The 18,304-nt window shown below is 30.6% G+C and overlaps 1 protein-coding gene across 1 annotated transcript; it reads right to left on the bottom strand.

The window, feature by feature from the left end:
• Positions 1–1,103: 1,103 nt before the first annotated feature.
• Positions 1,104–7,214, bottom strand: LOC100241604 (WD repeat-containing protein YMR102C). Its single transcript, XM_019225752.2, has 9 exons — positions 6,925–7,214; positions 5,277–6,532; positions 5,101–5,191; positions 4,842–4,999; positions 4,697–4,748; positions 3,423–3,502; positions 3,231–3,324; positions 2,325–2,927; positions 1,104–2,218 (listed from the first exon to the last, which is right to left on the bottom strand). Exons 2-9 carry the CDS (start codon positions 6,450–6,452, stop codon positions 2,181–2,183), a joined length of 2,292 nt encoding a protein of 763 aa, XP_019081297.1. The 5' UTR covers positions 6,453–6,532; positions 6,925–7,214; the 3' UTR covers positions 1,104–2,180.
• Positions 7,215–18,304: the final 11,090 nt, after the last annotated feature.

Genomic DNA, 18,304 nt, shown 5'->3' with positions numbered 1-18,304 from the left:
TTGCGTGGAACTTATTCCGCGTCTTACACGTGTAAGAAGGGTGTCCACCGTAAATACCAAATCCGCAGATGTTTTTTTTTGGGGAGAACCGTCTTCTTTCCATTTTTGGTTTTAAGGAAGGGGCGTATGTATAAAAGGCGATTATGGCAGGATTATCCTTTTATCATATGGGTTAAGAATGCGAGTATCCCCTAAAACCACCACCAATGAATGGGGTGGCGACATTAATTGTACCACGTCCACATTTAGTGCGTATTGATAAAGATTGTTGTAGCTTTAATTGTTTAGATTGAAAATGAAGAAATTGAAATCGTACCCAACATGTGATATCATGCCTTATTGTTCAAATGAAATATGGTAATATCTAATGTCTATCTATACATAGATAATGCAACAATAGTGCCATTACCATAAATATACCGATTCAATTATTGAATACCCTCGAAAAATATGAACAGTTCAACACTAGGCCCACCAATTCAACCAGTCCCCTTCGGCCCATAATCAAGGGGCCTCAGCATCGGTGGCCCATGAAAATTTTAAGCCCATAGGAACATGGCCCAAGCCTAAGACCACCCCACCCTCGAGTCAAAACATCATATTTGAACTACCTGAACATTTCAGGGTCTCCTGGATGGGAAGCGTTTCTTTCTCCTACCGTATTCCTAGATATCATATAGTACACGTGTCTATTATGTAAATGAATCAAAGCCTGAGTCGGATATCACATCTGTGAAACCCAATCTGTTTTTGCAGGCTATGGAACCTAGTTCCCTCTGTCACCGCTGCAAACCAACCGAGTCACTGATCCTGGACGGAGGCATCTGTGACCCCTGAGCTACTACCCAGTTCAAGAGCAAAGTATAGTAGCAGCTGGTAGTAAAAGGACAGACTCAAAGGTTAGAAACCTTCATTGGGACCTCTGCTGTGAATTTTCACCCAACACCCTAGGCTGATGATATCCATCTCTTCAGTGTGATGTTAAAACTATGATACCACTTAATTTACATGTCAACCTAACAAGTAATGGCAAATTCAACCAAACAAGGGTGGTCATTTCAGATAAGGAGTGTGGCAGGAATAAATAATAAGAGTCAGAAATCTCAATGAAGTGTAGAGGTACATATATTATGGGACTAAGTATAAGTTGAGGCTGTCCCTACACCAATGTAGTAACAAAAAATTTTCCTTTCCAGGAGTATATTACAATTGCATCGATATATATTAAGAGAAATGCTTTTTTTCTCATTAAGAAATCTTGAGAACCGAAAGCATCTAAATATAACCAAAAATGAAAGTACAAGCTTGAAAATTCAATTAAAGAGACAAATTAGGAAGTACCTCCAAGACAGGCAGAGGGTTAAGGGCCTGAGGGCTTGAGGGCTTGAGGTAAGCTATATCATCCTCAATGCCCAAGACGTGAAGATCCTCCTCCCAGATCAAAAGGTTAGGATGGCAAGATAAACTGAAATTCCCAGTGCATAGCTCTATCACACAGGCTAATCACCGACTTGAAAATGGTGCGCAAAGCTCCATCACACCAACTAAACGATTTGAAAATGCCACTATCCCACTTTGTCAGTGCAGGCAACAGGCAATGCACCGACATAAAAGTCCAAAAGAGGGTAATGCGCCACTTGGCAGGCAAGCAAGCCAATTATTCAACCATCCAACATATCACGAAAGGTGAAGATCCCACCAATTTTCCTGAATTAACTACCATACACTAGCTTCCCTTCCACCACACCATTTTAGCAAGTGAATCCCCCTCTGTCCCAATGACCTCAATTATGCACAAATATATAAACCGCAAGTGGGCCTTCTAGATGTGACCCTCCGGTTCTTTTCAGGCTTGCAGCCATTAACTTCTCTAGGCAAATAAATTAAAGAATGGTATAATTACACTGGATAAGAAACCCAGTCAAAAACTAACCAGTGCCATTTGCTGACAGGCAACTGAACTTCACAATGAATGGAACAATTCTATCCCTGTTGAAGTTTTATCCCCTTGCAGTACACCTTCACGTCTTTGCTGGCCCACCAAAGAACCAAGATGTCTCTCACATCTTATCATTTGCCGTCTTATCTGATGCACGTGCATACAATCTACTAGGACATGACCGGCTGTGGCAGTGAATGCTGCTGAAATCGAGTCTTCCATTTTGCAAAATCAGTCAACATTAAATAATTTTTGGCCGCCATTTCTGGTTTGACATTGCTGCACACAGAATGATGTGATCCCATATTTGGCCAAAATCAGCGACAAATTCCATTAAGAATGATCTCTTTAAAATGTGCTAAGGCTGCCTCAGTGGTTTACTTACGAATTGGTAGTCCATAATTCTGGAATGACCTAATCCTCCCATCCCAGCCAGCTGTTACAATCACTAATCCCCATGCATGAGGAGAACCAAACATGCTCTGGCAAGATGTTTTCAGAAACTTGTATTGAGATTTGCACATTGCAGATGATACAACCAGTGAGCTGGGAGTGAGAAGCTTCTCCTCTGGCCAGGTTGCAGATCCCTTGGGCAAAGACTCTGAGAAAAATCCATGGCCCACAGAGAAATGATCAGGGGAAGAAAATGGCAATATGGTACTTGAGCTCTCACCCAAGTGGCATTGATGTGGTTTATTTTCTGGGTCAGACCTAGGCAGGTTTACAGAAAGCTTAGGAGATGGAAATGCTCCAGATATATTTGAGAAAATAGAGTTTCCACATGTTGCCCCACACCAAGGTATGGCAACTGAAGCATTGTTTGAGAAGAAGCGCTCACAAGACCAATTGTTCTTTGCTTGAGAATGCACTGGTACATCCTGGCTGATGCAGTTCCACACATAGACATTAGAATCCTCACTTGCTGAAACTATGTGCATTCCATCTGAGGTGAATGATGCAGATATCTGACTTCCTGCATTACGGAGGCCTAAATACAGAGGCAGAAATATCAGAAATAAAGAACAATGTTAAACAATTCAGATTTTAAGACAGAACATAAGAAAATAATGCACCACAAATTAATGGCCTGATAGATTTTCTCTGTTTTCAAAATAAGAACCGCAGATTCCAAAATTCTGGATTTGATATTCCAGTAATTGTACATGTTAACAAGGACAGTCAAGGAATTGCAAGATATGGAATGTTCAAGAAAGAAAATATTTACGGTTGTTGTGGCCTTTATGTACGCAACCAACATAGAACTTATCAAATCAAGGGAACAATCACCCACCTCGGTATTTGCAGATCACATCAACCCCATCTAGGATTCTAACTTGTGAATCTGCAGATGTGACCATTAATTTGCTTGGGTCGCTTGGAGAAAACTGGTGAGTGGAAAGCAAAACATTATGAGAATTTCAAATATAAAATAAATCCTCAATAATGAAGGGCAAGGACAAGAAACAAATGAAAGGTGCAATACCTGAAAGCCTGTTATCCTCTTGAATGAGGACTTCTTCTTACCCTGTAAGCATATTAGAGCATGCAGTTGTAGACGATCATCTGATCCATAAAAAGAGAGCAGTTAGCACTCTCCAAGGTAATGCTCCCCTGTCATATATAATAAATCATCTTTCATACAGAGATCCAATTTGGGATATTGAGCAACCATTGTAACTCAAAAGAGACAAGCTGAAACTGATATATCAGAAATTAATTAGTCCTTTTTTATGCAGATGATTGTCAAAGTAAACTTTATTCTCCAGTGAGTTTCATAGAACTTGGGCAACAGTTATATGTATATATATACACACACAGAAAATTACAACTAAACCAGTTGTAACTGATTGGATTATGATACATGGATATGAAACATTAAGGTCCTGTTAAAAGGAAAAAAAACAAAAGGAGGCCTAAAGAAGGGAAGATCCCATAGACTGACATCTCATGTATGAATTGAATTATTTGGTTCTTCAACATTTGTATTTCAAATTTTCCACCCTTCTGAAATATAATCATGTCAACTCCAGCAATAAAGTACTCTTTTAAGCTTGATGGCATTCCAGTGACGAATTAACAGAGTGTTTGGGCATTTCATCACAGATCAGTACACTGCAGCAAGCAAGCAATAAAACGCAGAACACATATCGATAACTAGTGAAATTTCCATTAGCAATTCATCCCTATATTTTTTGTTTCTTTTTTGGTTTTCATAAGAGTTATATTACCAAAATCAACAAACAAATCAATGAACTTATCCACAGGACAAATAGGCCAATTTTGATACCAACACATGCCTAATCATGGCAATAAGAGGGCTCCAAAGTTAAATTCACCAGCATTATTTAGCATATCATTTACCAAAAGGAAAATGAAAATAGATGCATATAAATAAGAATATCCTCTGAATCTGGCCCACAGAGCTGGATATCACTTTTGAAAATGTAAAAGGAAAGGTTTTAAGTTTTTGTCTAAGATTCGATTTTTATCTTGGTTTTAACATTGGAAACAAAAATCCAGCAATATCAAATTTTATCAAAACCTCATTAAGAAATTTTCTAAATTTGATGAGTACAAACAATTAAAGATATCAAATAGCTTAAGCTCTGTACAATAACCAGCAATTCAACAATAAAACAATGCTGGCAAGCATAGAGATTTATTTATACCCTAAGGCATCTCAATTTGCACTAACAAAGATTCCAGTAAACATGCAATTGGCTACTGTAAGAGGTCTCTGTGAAACCGACCACATACCCGATGCATCATAAAAGCGACAATTGCCAGTCATGGAGCCAACTATTACGCCCTGCAAGAATAGGAGATAGCACACTCAAAATCCCTTCTGATTTCTGATGCTACTTACCATTTCAACAAAGAGGCAACACAAGAAAACACCAACCTTTCCATCAGGGCGATAACACACGGCTGTGACTATTTCTGTTATATCAGTCCAATCAACAACTTGACCACCAGGGATTTCCCAGATGCGTACTTTTCCATCTATGGAACCACTTATGAAGTAATTATCATCCACAGGATTGAACTGAACACATGTAACTGTATCACAGAAAGACCAAGCAATAAGGAGGGGTAGAAAACTGATATCTCTGTAACCATACATGCATGACAAAGAGATGCAGTAGCAGAAAAAGGCTTACCATAATTATTGTGGGAAAAAACTTTAAGGCATTGGTTACATCCCACTTGCCACAGGCGAACAGTTTTATCAACGGAGGACGACAGAAGATACTGCACAAAATAAAATCTTAATGAGAAGCCCAATTCATTAAGGTAGAATAAAAGAAATAAGTCAATATGCTATGCAACAACAAACCTTATTCTTAGACCACGAGATATCCAGGACCTCACCACAGTGCCCATGGAATTCATGGAGTGGTTTCTCCAATATCTGAAAAACTTTCTGAGGAAAAATGACACAGGCTGCATCTAATGATTTCCTCAAAGTTTTTAGTTTACCCTTTTTCTCTTTATCTGCATGGATGGGGACTAATTCAGAAAGATGATTTACTGTGAAGTATGCATATGAACAATCAACATCTGGAGCGTCAAACCCATCTGATCTCTCTGACTCTGTCACCAGCCATACACGTACAACTCTATCTTCACCAGCACTCCCCAGGTACTGCCCATCAGGACTGAACTTCATTGTTAGGATTGAACCCTCATGAGCCACAAAATCTTGCCCCATATAAAGAGCTGATAATTCCTTGGATCGCCTCCTGTAAGGACGAACTTTAACCGTTTGAGACTTGGTCCCAAGAATGGGATATGGACCATTTGGCTTAAATTTACCAACTTCAATTGGACAATTCGCAATGCAGGCCACAGCGCCTAATCTCCTCCACCACCCCCTCCTGCAACGCTTTGCTGCCTCCACAGGATTGCAAGCCTTTTCAGCTTCTTTTCGCATCATTTTCTGTACCAGAGGGGACAGTCCAAGAGTTCTCTCAAACTCTTCAATAGTAACCACCCGGTTTGAACCAACTTCACGGAGTCTACTCAGCATGCCGTACTGCCCCAGTTCATCTACAATAAACTCCCTCCCATCATCCAAACTCCTAATTCTACAGAACAAATTCTCCTCCAATGACCCACCCAAGAAATCTTGAGCATCACTAGGCCAGCACATAGAAGACTGACTCGATGAAAACCCATCATCAGAACTCGACATTCCTAGAACAGCCCCACTGTTTTCTGTAATTCTATCAATCTCGCCCTTCAATTCCCCAGAAACCAATTCTTCAGGGACTTCACGCACCACATGATCTACCCCCAATCCCATCCATTTTAGGAACTTAGTACGTCTTTCCCGAATGCTTTCTGGGTTCTTAATCCAAACCTCACACCCGAAACTGCCAGATACAAAATCAGTGTTCCTCCACTCAGAATCGAGATTCTCCTGGCAATCCGAGCCAGAATCGGACACCGAAGTTATGTCTTCCCGAGTGTCAAAGAATTGATCCTCTTCTTCACTCAAACTCCCCATCATTTACTAGGAGAAAAACCCATGAACTCACACACCCCCACAAATGTCAATCTTCCAAAACCCTAGGTCATGTCCCAAACTCCCTACACCATAAAACAACAAAATATTAAAAACCCACAAACAAATAACAAAAACCCACGATCACTCCATTATCAAAACCCACAAACTTTGAACCCAAAAACACAGATCCCAATTCAGACCCATTGAACCTGGCAATATATAATTTCTAAAAACGAACAATTTTGAACCAAACCCTAATCCCAAAACGACAATCTACACACAGATCAGAGACAAAGGAATACCAACGTATTTAATCAATTGTCCGAGCATGCACAAATCAAAAATGATGCAACCAATCAGAATAACATAAATTGAGGCACTAATGAGATAAATAAAGAAATAAATAACAACAATAATAAATAACTAAAAAGGAAAACAAAAAAAAAAAACCATTTTGTGGCAAGAGTTGGCACACCTGGGGCTCTGATGAAAAGTCCGTCTAACCCCAAAGATACTAAGAATTGAAATGCAAATTGAAATTTGCATCGATATTTCCAGCTCTGCAAGTGGGCTTTTGTTTCTCTCTCTTTCTCTCATCAGAGGAATGAGAGAGAAAACAAAATCATTATTAAAAAAGCAAGGAAGAAGGAGAGAGAGGGGGGGGGGGGGGGTGAGAGAGATATCTCGAGAGGAGCGAAGAATGGACCGAGAAACGAGATTTCGAGAGGAGAGGAGGGGAGAGGTGAGTTCGTGTGACCACTGTACTGTTGCTGCCTCTCTCTCCCTTTCATTAATTACTATTTCACCCCCCTACAGATTTTCACTTTCTTCTTCCCTTTTTGTTTTTTATTTCTTTTTTAAAATATTCCTCATAAAGAAATGACTTGAATTTGCTTTTACCACTAAAAGAAATGCTACTTCACAATTAGTTTGGAAAAACATTTAAAGTTGTCATTAATATTATATTCAAATGCAATATATATATATATATATATGATAACGATACATGTGATTAGTGTCATAATCTTGTAGTATAATTTTATTTATTTATTATGAATATTTTAATGTATTTCAAGTCTGTCTAATAGTGACTCAACTTAAAAAGTATTTTCAAAAAAAAATATTTGACAAAATTTACCAAATATTAAAAATCTCTTATACTATTTTCTAAAAAAATATTTGACATATAATTCTCTTAAAAATATATTTTTTTAAAATACTTGTATTAAAAATGATTTAATTAAAAACATTGTTATGCACACTCTTATAGTCAAAAGCATTTCTATTATTAGATGTCAGGACAATTGCAATGATATAAAATTACTATAATGTCCCTATATATATGTATAAATTTTCACCAAACCTTGAGATAATAGCTAATTATTTCTAATTTGAAAGAATTAAACGTACAAATTATTTGTCCCACAAAAAAAAAAAAAGTTTAGAAAAAGAAAGAAAAAAATCAAAATAAATACAAAGTAAATGTAGAATTCTATTAGAGTATTAGAAATATTTGAATTATTCAACTCATAAGAAGAAAAAATAGAATTGAACAAGTTTTGGGTGATTGTTGTCATGGGCCATTTTCCATATATTTCTTATAAAATAATGATTTGAAAAGATTTTTTCAAATTAAGTATTAATGATTATTTTATTCTTTAACATTATTCAATCACAAAATGGATTTTTTTTTCTACTTAAAATATATATATACCTTAAAAATAATTGAAGATAATGGAGTGTGGTCATGATATGATACTTAATGCCAAATGCCAAGGCAAATGGATTGAACATTAGGGTTAGGTAAAGGAAAGCTAGAATCATGATAGGTTTCTTTTTGGTGATTTATGTAAATTCCCATTGGTTTTGGTATTTTTTTTTAATTATTCTTACTATATTGGGGTAAACAAAAGAGAATTAAAAAGGACAAGGTGGGTAAAGAAAATGACTAGTGGGTGTTGGGGTCAAATGTGGGCTCTTGTGGGCCAAGTGGGGTTGGTGACTCCTCTGGTTTTGACCATGACCTTATGACCATGGCCTTTTCTACATTGACGGCATTGACCATTGTATCAATTATATCTGAACATTTGAATAGGATAAAAACATTGTCTAGAAAGAGAAAATTCTAAATTGTATGTATGAAACTTCCTATCTAAGTCATTGCTCATGGATAATGATACGTTTTGGTGTATGATATCACAACCCAAGAGAGAATAGAATAAAAGAGGAAAAACAAGGAAAAAAAATTGTAAATAAACTAAAAGAAAAGAAAAAAAAAGTGAAAATATTTCTAATTTGAGAAATGTATTGCTACTTTGTAATTAAGGGCTTTTTAGACAATGCACTTACCCTACCACTCCTTAATCATTTTCAACAAATATTTTCAATCATTTATTATAAATATAACTTGGGGAATATAAAAAATAAATGGTTTTTTAATAGATAAATTAAAAGTAATTCAAATAAACTATGTATATAGGTGAAGAAAAAAATAAAATGAATTTCAAAGTATTTTTCAAAAAGATTATTTCATAAAAAAAATGGTAAATGCAATAACTAAAGAAAATTTGAATGATCAAATATTTATTCCTAATTTTTTTTAATAAGATATTTTTTACTATTTTAAATTTTTTTTAAGCACATAATGTAATTCAAACGAAAGATTATGCCACATCATACCATATGATACATTGAAAATATTGAATACTTAATAAAAAAAAAAGTAATAAAAGGTTATCTATGTTTATCAAAATGGAAATATAATATATTTAAAATCAATAAATTATTTATATATACTTCTTTAAAAAAAAATTTATCTTCTGGGTAAAAATTAAATAATTTTTAAAAACATAAAATTTTTATTAATTTTTATTATATTTTATTTTCTTTTGTATGTTTCACAATGAAATCAAATATAAAAAAAATTGTGAAAATGTAGCAATATTCTAATATTTATGAAATGGGGTTGTAGTTGAAAATTGATTGAGTCATAGGACAAAATGCTTGAAGAAAAGCATTTGGTAGTAGAGATGAGGAGAATAGGCTAAAAATAGCAATAACAAAAAGATAAATTAAAAAAAAGGGTGGGGGAGAAGGAGGTAGGGATGTTTTGCACATGAGAGGCATGACTGTGTGTGAAAAAATATTATATTCAAATCATGTCTTTGTTATTATTGGTTAACTATATATCAATAATACATAACCCCACTTAGCCCAACCGCATTGTATGTGCCATCAACCTTTTTCTTTTGGGAGGTTTGTGGGCTTATATTCTTACACATATTCATGGATCACAAAATGTTGTGGCAATGTCATCATATGTCAACATTATTTTCTTTATTTATTTATTTATTTTTGTGAATATAAATCTCAAATTTGATGGATCACAAAAAATGCAACTACTATCTCAAATTTTAAAAACTTTAAAATAAATATTAAGGACTTAAGGTAAATCAATAGTTTTTACATAAGATTTTTTACTTTGTATTTAAAAAAATGTTCTTAATTTTTTATATAAATTGTATATAGATAGTGATATTTTGTTGTGTCATTTATGCTCAAGGCACATAATTGAAAGCTACAAACATGGGAATCATGAATTAAATATAAGTAGAAGATCTTTGCTCAATATTTCTAATTTGGAATAAAATAAAATAACATAAAGCTGTGTTTGATTCCCAAAAGGTTTCAAGGAAAATATAAGGAAAATAAAATAAAAATAAAAATTAGAAAAATAAAAATAAAAAACAATTAAAAAAATAGATTTAAAATTAATAAATTATTTTTATATATTACTTCAAATTATTATTTTTTCACAAATTTATCTTTTCTATATATAGATTAAATTATTTCAAAATATATAAATATATTAATAATTTTAATTATATTTAACTTTCATTTGTATATTTAATAATGAAGGCAAATATGAAAAATAATATATATATATATATATATATATATATATATATATACTCTTAGCATTTTTCTCTTTCCCCGCTACTTTCAAAGAATCAATCATGGCCTAAAGAGTTTTGAAAGTTATGACTAAAGAATAAGATATAAAAATTTGTTAAGACATGGAAGGAAGAAAGGCGTGTAGATTTTTCTAGGAGCATTAATTCTTATTAGAGAAAATCTCTTCGACATAATAAAAAATTATTCTTATTTGTTTTTATTAGGTAATACTAATCATGCAAAATTCTCTAACTACATAATACATTAGTATATATTTTTATTTTGAAAAATATCTATATAATCAGGGGTAACAAAGTTTGATATGATTCGCTAACACAACATGAATCCAACACGTTTTTCGTAAGTTTAAGTTGAGTACAAATAAGTTTGGATTAAATTAATATCCACTTGTATAACTCATTTAATAAATATATAATTTCTTTTGTCAATCTGAATAACATGAATTTGAGCTGAATTCATCCATCTCATAATCTTGTTATTAATTTAATTACATATTTAAATTATTTAATCTATATTTGACTGATTTTAAATTTATTTTTAAATAAATAGATCAATTGAATCATAAACAAATTTGATTGAGATATTAATCATATAGATATATACGATTCAACTCAACTTGATTATTAAATAAAAGAACCTAATTATTAAATAGACTAAATAGGTTACACGATATATTACCTATTTAATAATTAGATAATATTAGGATTTATGTTTCCGACACAATTACCATTTATGTCGGGTTTAAGTTGAGCTCTGAACTAGAATATCTAGATTTTGACACAACATGAAAACGACCCACCAACACATATTGTCACCCCCATATATTATATATTATTATTTTGACTACAAAAGTCTTTTAAACACCTTATTACTTTCCAGTCTCAAGAAACCTAAAATAAGGTTAGTTTGCTTTGTTTTTTCCCCATCAAATTTGCTTGTTTTCACCGGACATAAAATAGAAGAAGAAGAAAAGTCTACAAAAGGTTTGCTTCTTTTCTCTTTTTGGCCAAAATTCACAAGAAAATATCAATATCACGCTGATTTACACAATCATTGAATACCCTAGGCATGAAAATGATGTCTTAATTCACCCTAATTTTCCACAAATGGTGTTTGATTTTTCTAGGGAGCCAACCACACATTCAAATGCCACTACTAGTGACCCTAAATCTTTCTTAAAGTAGAAAACCCCTTAATGGGTCCCAAGTTTTAGCATCAAATAAAGTGTATAATTGTCTCAAAATAACTTAAAAAGATTAGGGTGCATCTTCATGAACATGACAGCTTATTGTTCTTAACCACTAGACCAGGTTCTCCTAATGGTTGACTTTGTCTTGGTTTTTATTTATTCTGACAACATGGAAATCACACATCCACATGTTCACTTTCTTGATTAGTGGCCCTTCTAATGCCAACTAGTTTCCCTCTTAGATTTTAAACAAAATGTGTTAAGAAAAAGGACAATTATGGCATCATCAAAGTGCCATTAAGTATAAAATATAAATATTCTATAATATATAAATATATAAAAAACTACTTTTCATTTTATACTTATTGTATACATATTATGTTAGATTTTTATTAAAGTTTGGTAACCAAATTCTATTTGATCTTATTTGAAAAGTTCACGGTAATAAAATTATAATTATGATATTTTTTTAATGGATCAATCCAATCTCGTAACCCATCATTAATCTTGTTAGGAGTATAGTTTTCGACTTATGATGATTATATTTTTGCAATAATGGTTCGCAATTCTTCCATTTTATATTAGTTTTTTATATATTAGATTTTCTTTTCCTTTACACTTAATTTTTCTTATTTAAGGTTTTCCATGTAAATCTATCTGTTATTATTATATTTTTGTTTTTTTTTATTATTGTCTATTCTCGTCGTTGTGTAATGATTTTATTATATATTTTTTATTTTTATATATATATTTTTATTATGTTTATTTATACGTAAGTTTCTCATCCTTAAATATATAAATTTTATTCAATGGTCTAAATTTAATTATACATATAAAAAACTTGGATTAAAAATTTCGTATCGTATTAAAAAAATATTATAAAATTTTTCAATACAATAAAATATCTTATCCTTATTTTTACATTAGGGTTTTTCTAAAAAGCTAAAATTTATTATTTAATTAAAATTATTTAAAACTTGGATAAAACCTTCTTTAAAATTTATTAGCATTACGAAGGATTGATATAATTTATTTTTATTTTTATTTTTAAAAAGAAAAAAGAAAATGATTCGAAACCCTGATTGCAAAGGAAGTCATTTATTAGAGCATCTATGCTAATTAAATTATATTTAATTGAGCATCCGCATGTGTACACCTTTGTTTTATAATTCTTGTCCAACCCATTTATAAAATAATGCATGCTAATATTTTTTTAAGGTGTGATTGAGTCATTGATTACGTAATCTTCTTACTTATGTAGTACCATTTTTTGCATCTAAATTTAATTAAAAATAATAAAAAAGAATTCATCCAAAATTACAAATCTTCGAATACTTCCATCCTCTACTACTCACATGTAAGAAATTGAGATCTAGTTGAGGAATAGAAACTTTAGAAAGAAAATTAAATATAATTCAAATTAATTATAAATTTATATATTTTTAAATAATTTAATTTTATATAATAAAAAATAAAAATTATTGTTATTTTTTTAATAAGACTTAACTTGATTAAGGTTTTATTATAAATTGAATTTATAAAATTTTAGACAATAAAAATAAGTATTATTATTTTTTAAACATTTTGTCAAACATTCTTGTTTTTGAAAAATAATAAAAAGTTGTTTTTTTATTCTATATTTTAAAAACAAGTTTTAAAAAATACTGCCTAAAGAGGTTTAATGTTTCTTAGATTTTTGCATGTGTTTTTAATGAATGATATTTTGTTTTTTAAAATTAATTTCATAATCAAAGAGTAGAAAAGTTATTATCTTGAGATGATTATTATTTTGATAATAAAAATCTATCAAGAAAGCAAATCGAGATGATATCGGCATAACCCTTTTAACTTATATTATTTAAATATCACTAAAGCTTGAATTGATGTAAATTTTATATTTCTTAGATTTTACATGCATTTTAATTTATCTATAATATATTTCATGATACGAAAATTATATTTAATTTTTGAAAGATAATTTTGTATTTCTTTATTATTTAATGATCTGTTTTTAACCATATAAATTATGTTCGCTTCATGATTTTAATACGTATCTATAAAATTAATAGAAATTCATAATCATATAGTATTAAACATTTCTCTTTCATTCAATGTGAAATATTACAATTATTTATTATGCAGATACAACATTTTCGTTGCGTTACACGAGATTGTAGGGGTAAAACAAACAAATACCTTTTATAGAATTAAACAAATCTTCGCATCGGGATTATGAATCAATTTTGATATGATTTAAATATTATATGCCCTTTAACCTGATAATATAATTTTAACATATAGAAATGCAATTATTTTTAAATTCTTTTAGTCACCTTGTTTTAGAAGTAGCCTTAGCCGACAAATTAATTGTGAAGAATATTCATGGTAAAAAGGAAAAAAATGAAAGAGTTAAGGCCCATAAAGTTGTGTGGGCCCAATGAAATTCTCACTTTCTTGGATTCCAAATTTCCAATGGTGGAAAAGATTTTCCCTGCGATGGGATCAAGGAAGAATCAAAATAACCAATTACGTCCCATTTGTTATCCAATTTCTGTGGTTGAAAGTTTAGAATTTCAAATCCCTTTTTCTCATGTGCGAATCCTCACATATCACATCTAATGAATGACCACCCAACCCAGAGCATTGGATTCACTTTTCTCATTTTTATTTTCTAATTTTGTTTTATTTTTAATAATTATTTCCACTTTCTAACGGATGGGGTACCTTGAGGCTTGTCATGATGACCACATTTCAAAAGGCAAAAGGAAAATGGTTTCCCATCACTTGGAAATCTCCTACCACAAAAATTATGTAAATAGTGGTAAGTAATATCACTTGATTTTTTTTTTTTTTAAAGGATGTAATAAATAAATTATACCTATAACAAACCCAATAAAATTTTAGAAATCTCCTTAAAATAAGAGCTTGTTTGGCCGATTTAAAAATAGTTTTTTGTTTTTATTTAAATTTTTTTTTAATATTATTTGACTGTTGTTATTTTGAAATCGTTTTAAAAACAAAGTGAAATAGAGAACAATATTTAAAGAATAAGTAAAAATTATTTTCACTAGTTTTAAAAACTAAAGGGAAATATAAATCATGTTTTTTTAAATTTGTTTTTAAAAACTCTTTTAAAGTTAAAATATAAAAAATAATTTTTAAAAACAAGTTTTAGAAAAAATGGCCAAATGGGCCTAAATTTTTTTTTGATATTCTAAAAATAAGAAAAAAGGTTTTTCACACTATATATGTATAAATTAATTTTAACTTTGTACATGTATTTTAAAATCACGAGGACCTCACATTATATATATGTATGGAGTGCTCTTAATCTTATAGGCACTTTTTACTTCAAAACAAGACAAAAATATCCAAAAGAATCATATCTTCAATGTATGATTCGTATTTTCTTTTGAATTCAACTTGTACATGAAAAAGTTTCCAAGGTTTTCCCATAAAGAGAAAACTAATCAACCTTATGCAACTACCAAAAAAAAACATGGGATTGTCTTTTTTTCCAAAGAAAGAAGAACCATTGAACATGATAATGTGAACCTGCAGTGAGAGTGAGAGGACAAAAGGCCCATCTCCATCGCTTTTGCAGAAGATATTTCAGAAATATTATTCATGGATCCAAATTCAGTCACCATAAGAGTATTTTTGTAACCATCCATCATCCATCGAGTCATTTCAATTTCCTCAAAATCTTCATCACAAAAACTTTCACATCAATGTCATAAAAGAGCTTGGTAGAACAGCTGCAAAAGCACATGCATGAACACACATTCTTTGAACCCTATTTTCATATTATTCCAAAAAAATACGTGGTTCATCGAATGATTGCCATGATGTGCCATTGAGGGACAAAGTCTAGAGATTATATTCACATCAATGATTCATTTCTTTTGTTATTTGTGTAAGGTGAGTTCCCCCAACAAGCAAACCCTAGACATGACAATACCTCAAAAGAAGATAGTTACATTGCATGACTACGTGTTAGTCTCATGCAACACAAAAACACGATATGGACAATGATGTTCTTGTGCAAATTCGTCGAGTTATTATATATGGAAAGTGCGTATGTCCGTCCGCATACGAATGTACTTGAAATTAAAGGCGCAAATGCCAAGACATAATGCATACATGGCATGCCTAATATGAGTAAGTGTTGAATGAGATGGAGCCATTGGTTCAATCTAAATTGGATTTCGATGTAGGAGAATAGGGCAATGGAGCTAAATTAGTGACCCCATTTTTGGTGTATCCCTATCACGTAGGGTTGCATTTTCTTGATGGTTTTCAAATGATAAATATTTTGGGAAACTTAATTTTTTTTCTAATGTTGAGATCGTCATAAGAATCCATATGATGTTGAAAGAGGATCGTGATCAACCAAAAACTATGACTGACTCGGCTCTATTTCACCTATTAGTATACTAGTCTTAGAAATAAGACTTCATAAGAAATAATATTATCTTTTACTTCTTCATTAAGCTTTTTAAAAATATATATGTATATTTTCGTATTTTTTTAAAATTTAAAAGAAAAAGGCTTTGAGCTACTAAAAAAACCAATGAAATTAGCTTGTAATTTCCAACTAAAAAATGAAAAAAAAAAACCTTAAAATAATTCTTTTTGGAAGATAGTGAAACTTGGGATATCATATTTTTATAATTTCTTAAATAATTAATAATATTTATAGATTATATTCCATTTGTTAAAGACAATGATGCAAAGAAACAAGCTTGAATCAATTAAATCATTTAAACGCATGCTGGCCCAAAGCCCATTTTGAGGCCCGTAAAGAAGAATCCTTCCTCGCTTGGGCTGCAAAGTAGGCCCATTTTGTTGATCATGAGAAAGGAGCTAAGAAAGGATTTCACCTCAGCTGCACGTGTTTGTAGTAACGGATGACTTGGCGATTGTAAAGAAACTTGAGAAAGTGTGGAGGAGCGGAGTGGTCAGCAAAAGGAGGCGGCCGACGTGTACAGCACCAAAGCCGTGTGTTTCACGTTAAATGCAAAATCAGACTTCAAATCGGTTAATAGTTTAAATTCAATTTTTAATTGAATAATATAAAATTTAATTTTCTTAATCAATCCTAACCCTAACGCCCACTCTACTCTCTAAATTCTTTTTCTCATTATATTTTGGGATTACAAAGTGGCGTCCCAACCCCATCAGTTTATTCAAATTCATTTTATTTAAAAATTTATTTATTTTTTAAAATTATATTAAAATAAATATATTTTATAAATAATTAAAATATTATAATTTTACTAGCTCATTTTAAAATTATTATATATATATATTAAAAATAGAACAATTAAATTAAATTTTAAAATTAATTTTATATATAATCGAAGAAGGACAATAATACTCAAACCCGGTTTGAACTCATCTCGAGTTTTTAGAAAAATCTCAAATTCGTTTATTTAAATTTTAAACCTGTCCATTAAGAGCGAGGTCAAGGACTACTAAAAAAAATATGCTCGATTATCATCCCTAATTATATTTTACTTAATTTGATGTCAAAATTTAAATGAAATAAATACAAAATTACCGTTATTTTTAGATTACTTTTAATTACATCTTCTTTATTCAAATGTCACATAAATTATTTTTAAATCCTTGCATGATAATTAATTTTATATATTAAATAAAAATAAAATTAGTAGCATATGCCAAATCCATATGCTACTCTACAGTATAAGCACATGACATGCATTATAATTATGTCCCATGTAAAATAGGGGCATTGAAGTTATTATCTCAAAGTCTAAGGGCTTGTTTGTCAATAATTTCATAAATTGTTCTTATTTATTTGGAGGTATAAAATTATATTTGAGAATTCAAATACAAAAAATGCTTTTCTCAATTTATTCTTTCATGTTTCCTATTTTTTTTGGATCATATGAAAACATATGATATTTGTTAAAAAAAAAATTCAAAATAAATTCTCAAAACATGATTTTTAATAATAAAATTATCAAATGTATTTTTTTAAAAATAAAAATAATTTTATATTTTAAAAAACAAAAAACTATTTTTAATAACAATTCCCGATCTAAAATATTTATATTACATTTTATTTGAAAAATAGTTTTTAATTGTGTTAGTTTCATTCACCCCCTCAAGTTTTAAAATTTCATCATACATTTCATTTATTTTGAGTGAGGGAGATACGAGTGAAAAGAAAAAATAAAAAAAGTTAGGGGAGATAATTAATAAAATTTCAAATTTACAGAAATTATAATATAAGGGATATGAATGAAATTAATTATTTTTAATTTTTTTTAAAGCTGTTTTTATGTTTTACTTTTTTTTTTTTTCTTAAAAGTGCCTTTACTTAAGATATTAATGCTTTTTTCCTTAAAATTAATTTTAAAAATTAAGTCTGTGATCATACAATTACTGATTTTTATGAATATACTTAGAATTAATCCAATGAAATTTTCTAATAAACAAATATTCATTTATAATAATTCATAATCTAATTAAAAAAACAAAATATTATATCATTCCTTTGTCTTTTATATGATTTTATCCCTTGTTATTTTCAACCTTTTTAGAAAATGATTTTTTCTTTTATTTGTGCTCTTTTTCTATTTTTAAAACCCAATTTTCTAAAAAATGAAACTGAAAAATTACTTCTTAAATATGTTGTTTATAACCTTATTTTCATTTATTT

The sequence above is a fragment of the Vitis vinifera genome, chromosome 15 (genome assembly GCF_030704535.1).
Source record: "Vitis vinifera cultivar Pinot Noir 40024 chromosome 15, ASM3070453v1".
Lineage (NCBI taxonomy): Eukaryota > Viridiplantae > Streptophyta > Magnoliopsida > Vitales > Vitaceae > Vitis > Vitis vinifera.
The sequence above is the reverse complement of the archived record's forward strand: the minus strand, read 5'-3'. Positions and strand labels throughout refer to the sequence as shown.

Bases quoted from the DNA above. Each gene is read 5' to 3' on its own strand.
- LOC100241604 (XM_019225752.2), bottom strand. From the start codon at position 6,452: ATGATGGGGAGTTTGAGTGAAGAAGAGGATCAATTCTTTGACACTCGG. The intron at 3,503-4,696 runs GTATGTGGTCGG...TTTATGGATCAG, and splicing joins TCGCTTTTATGATGCATCGG to ATGATCGTCTACAACTGCAT. The intron at 2,928-3,230 runs GTGGGTGATTGT...CTCTGTATTTAG, and splicing joins TGTGATCTGCAAATACCGAG to GCCTCCGTAATGCAGGAAGT.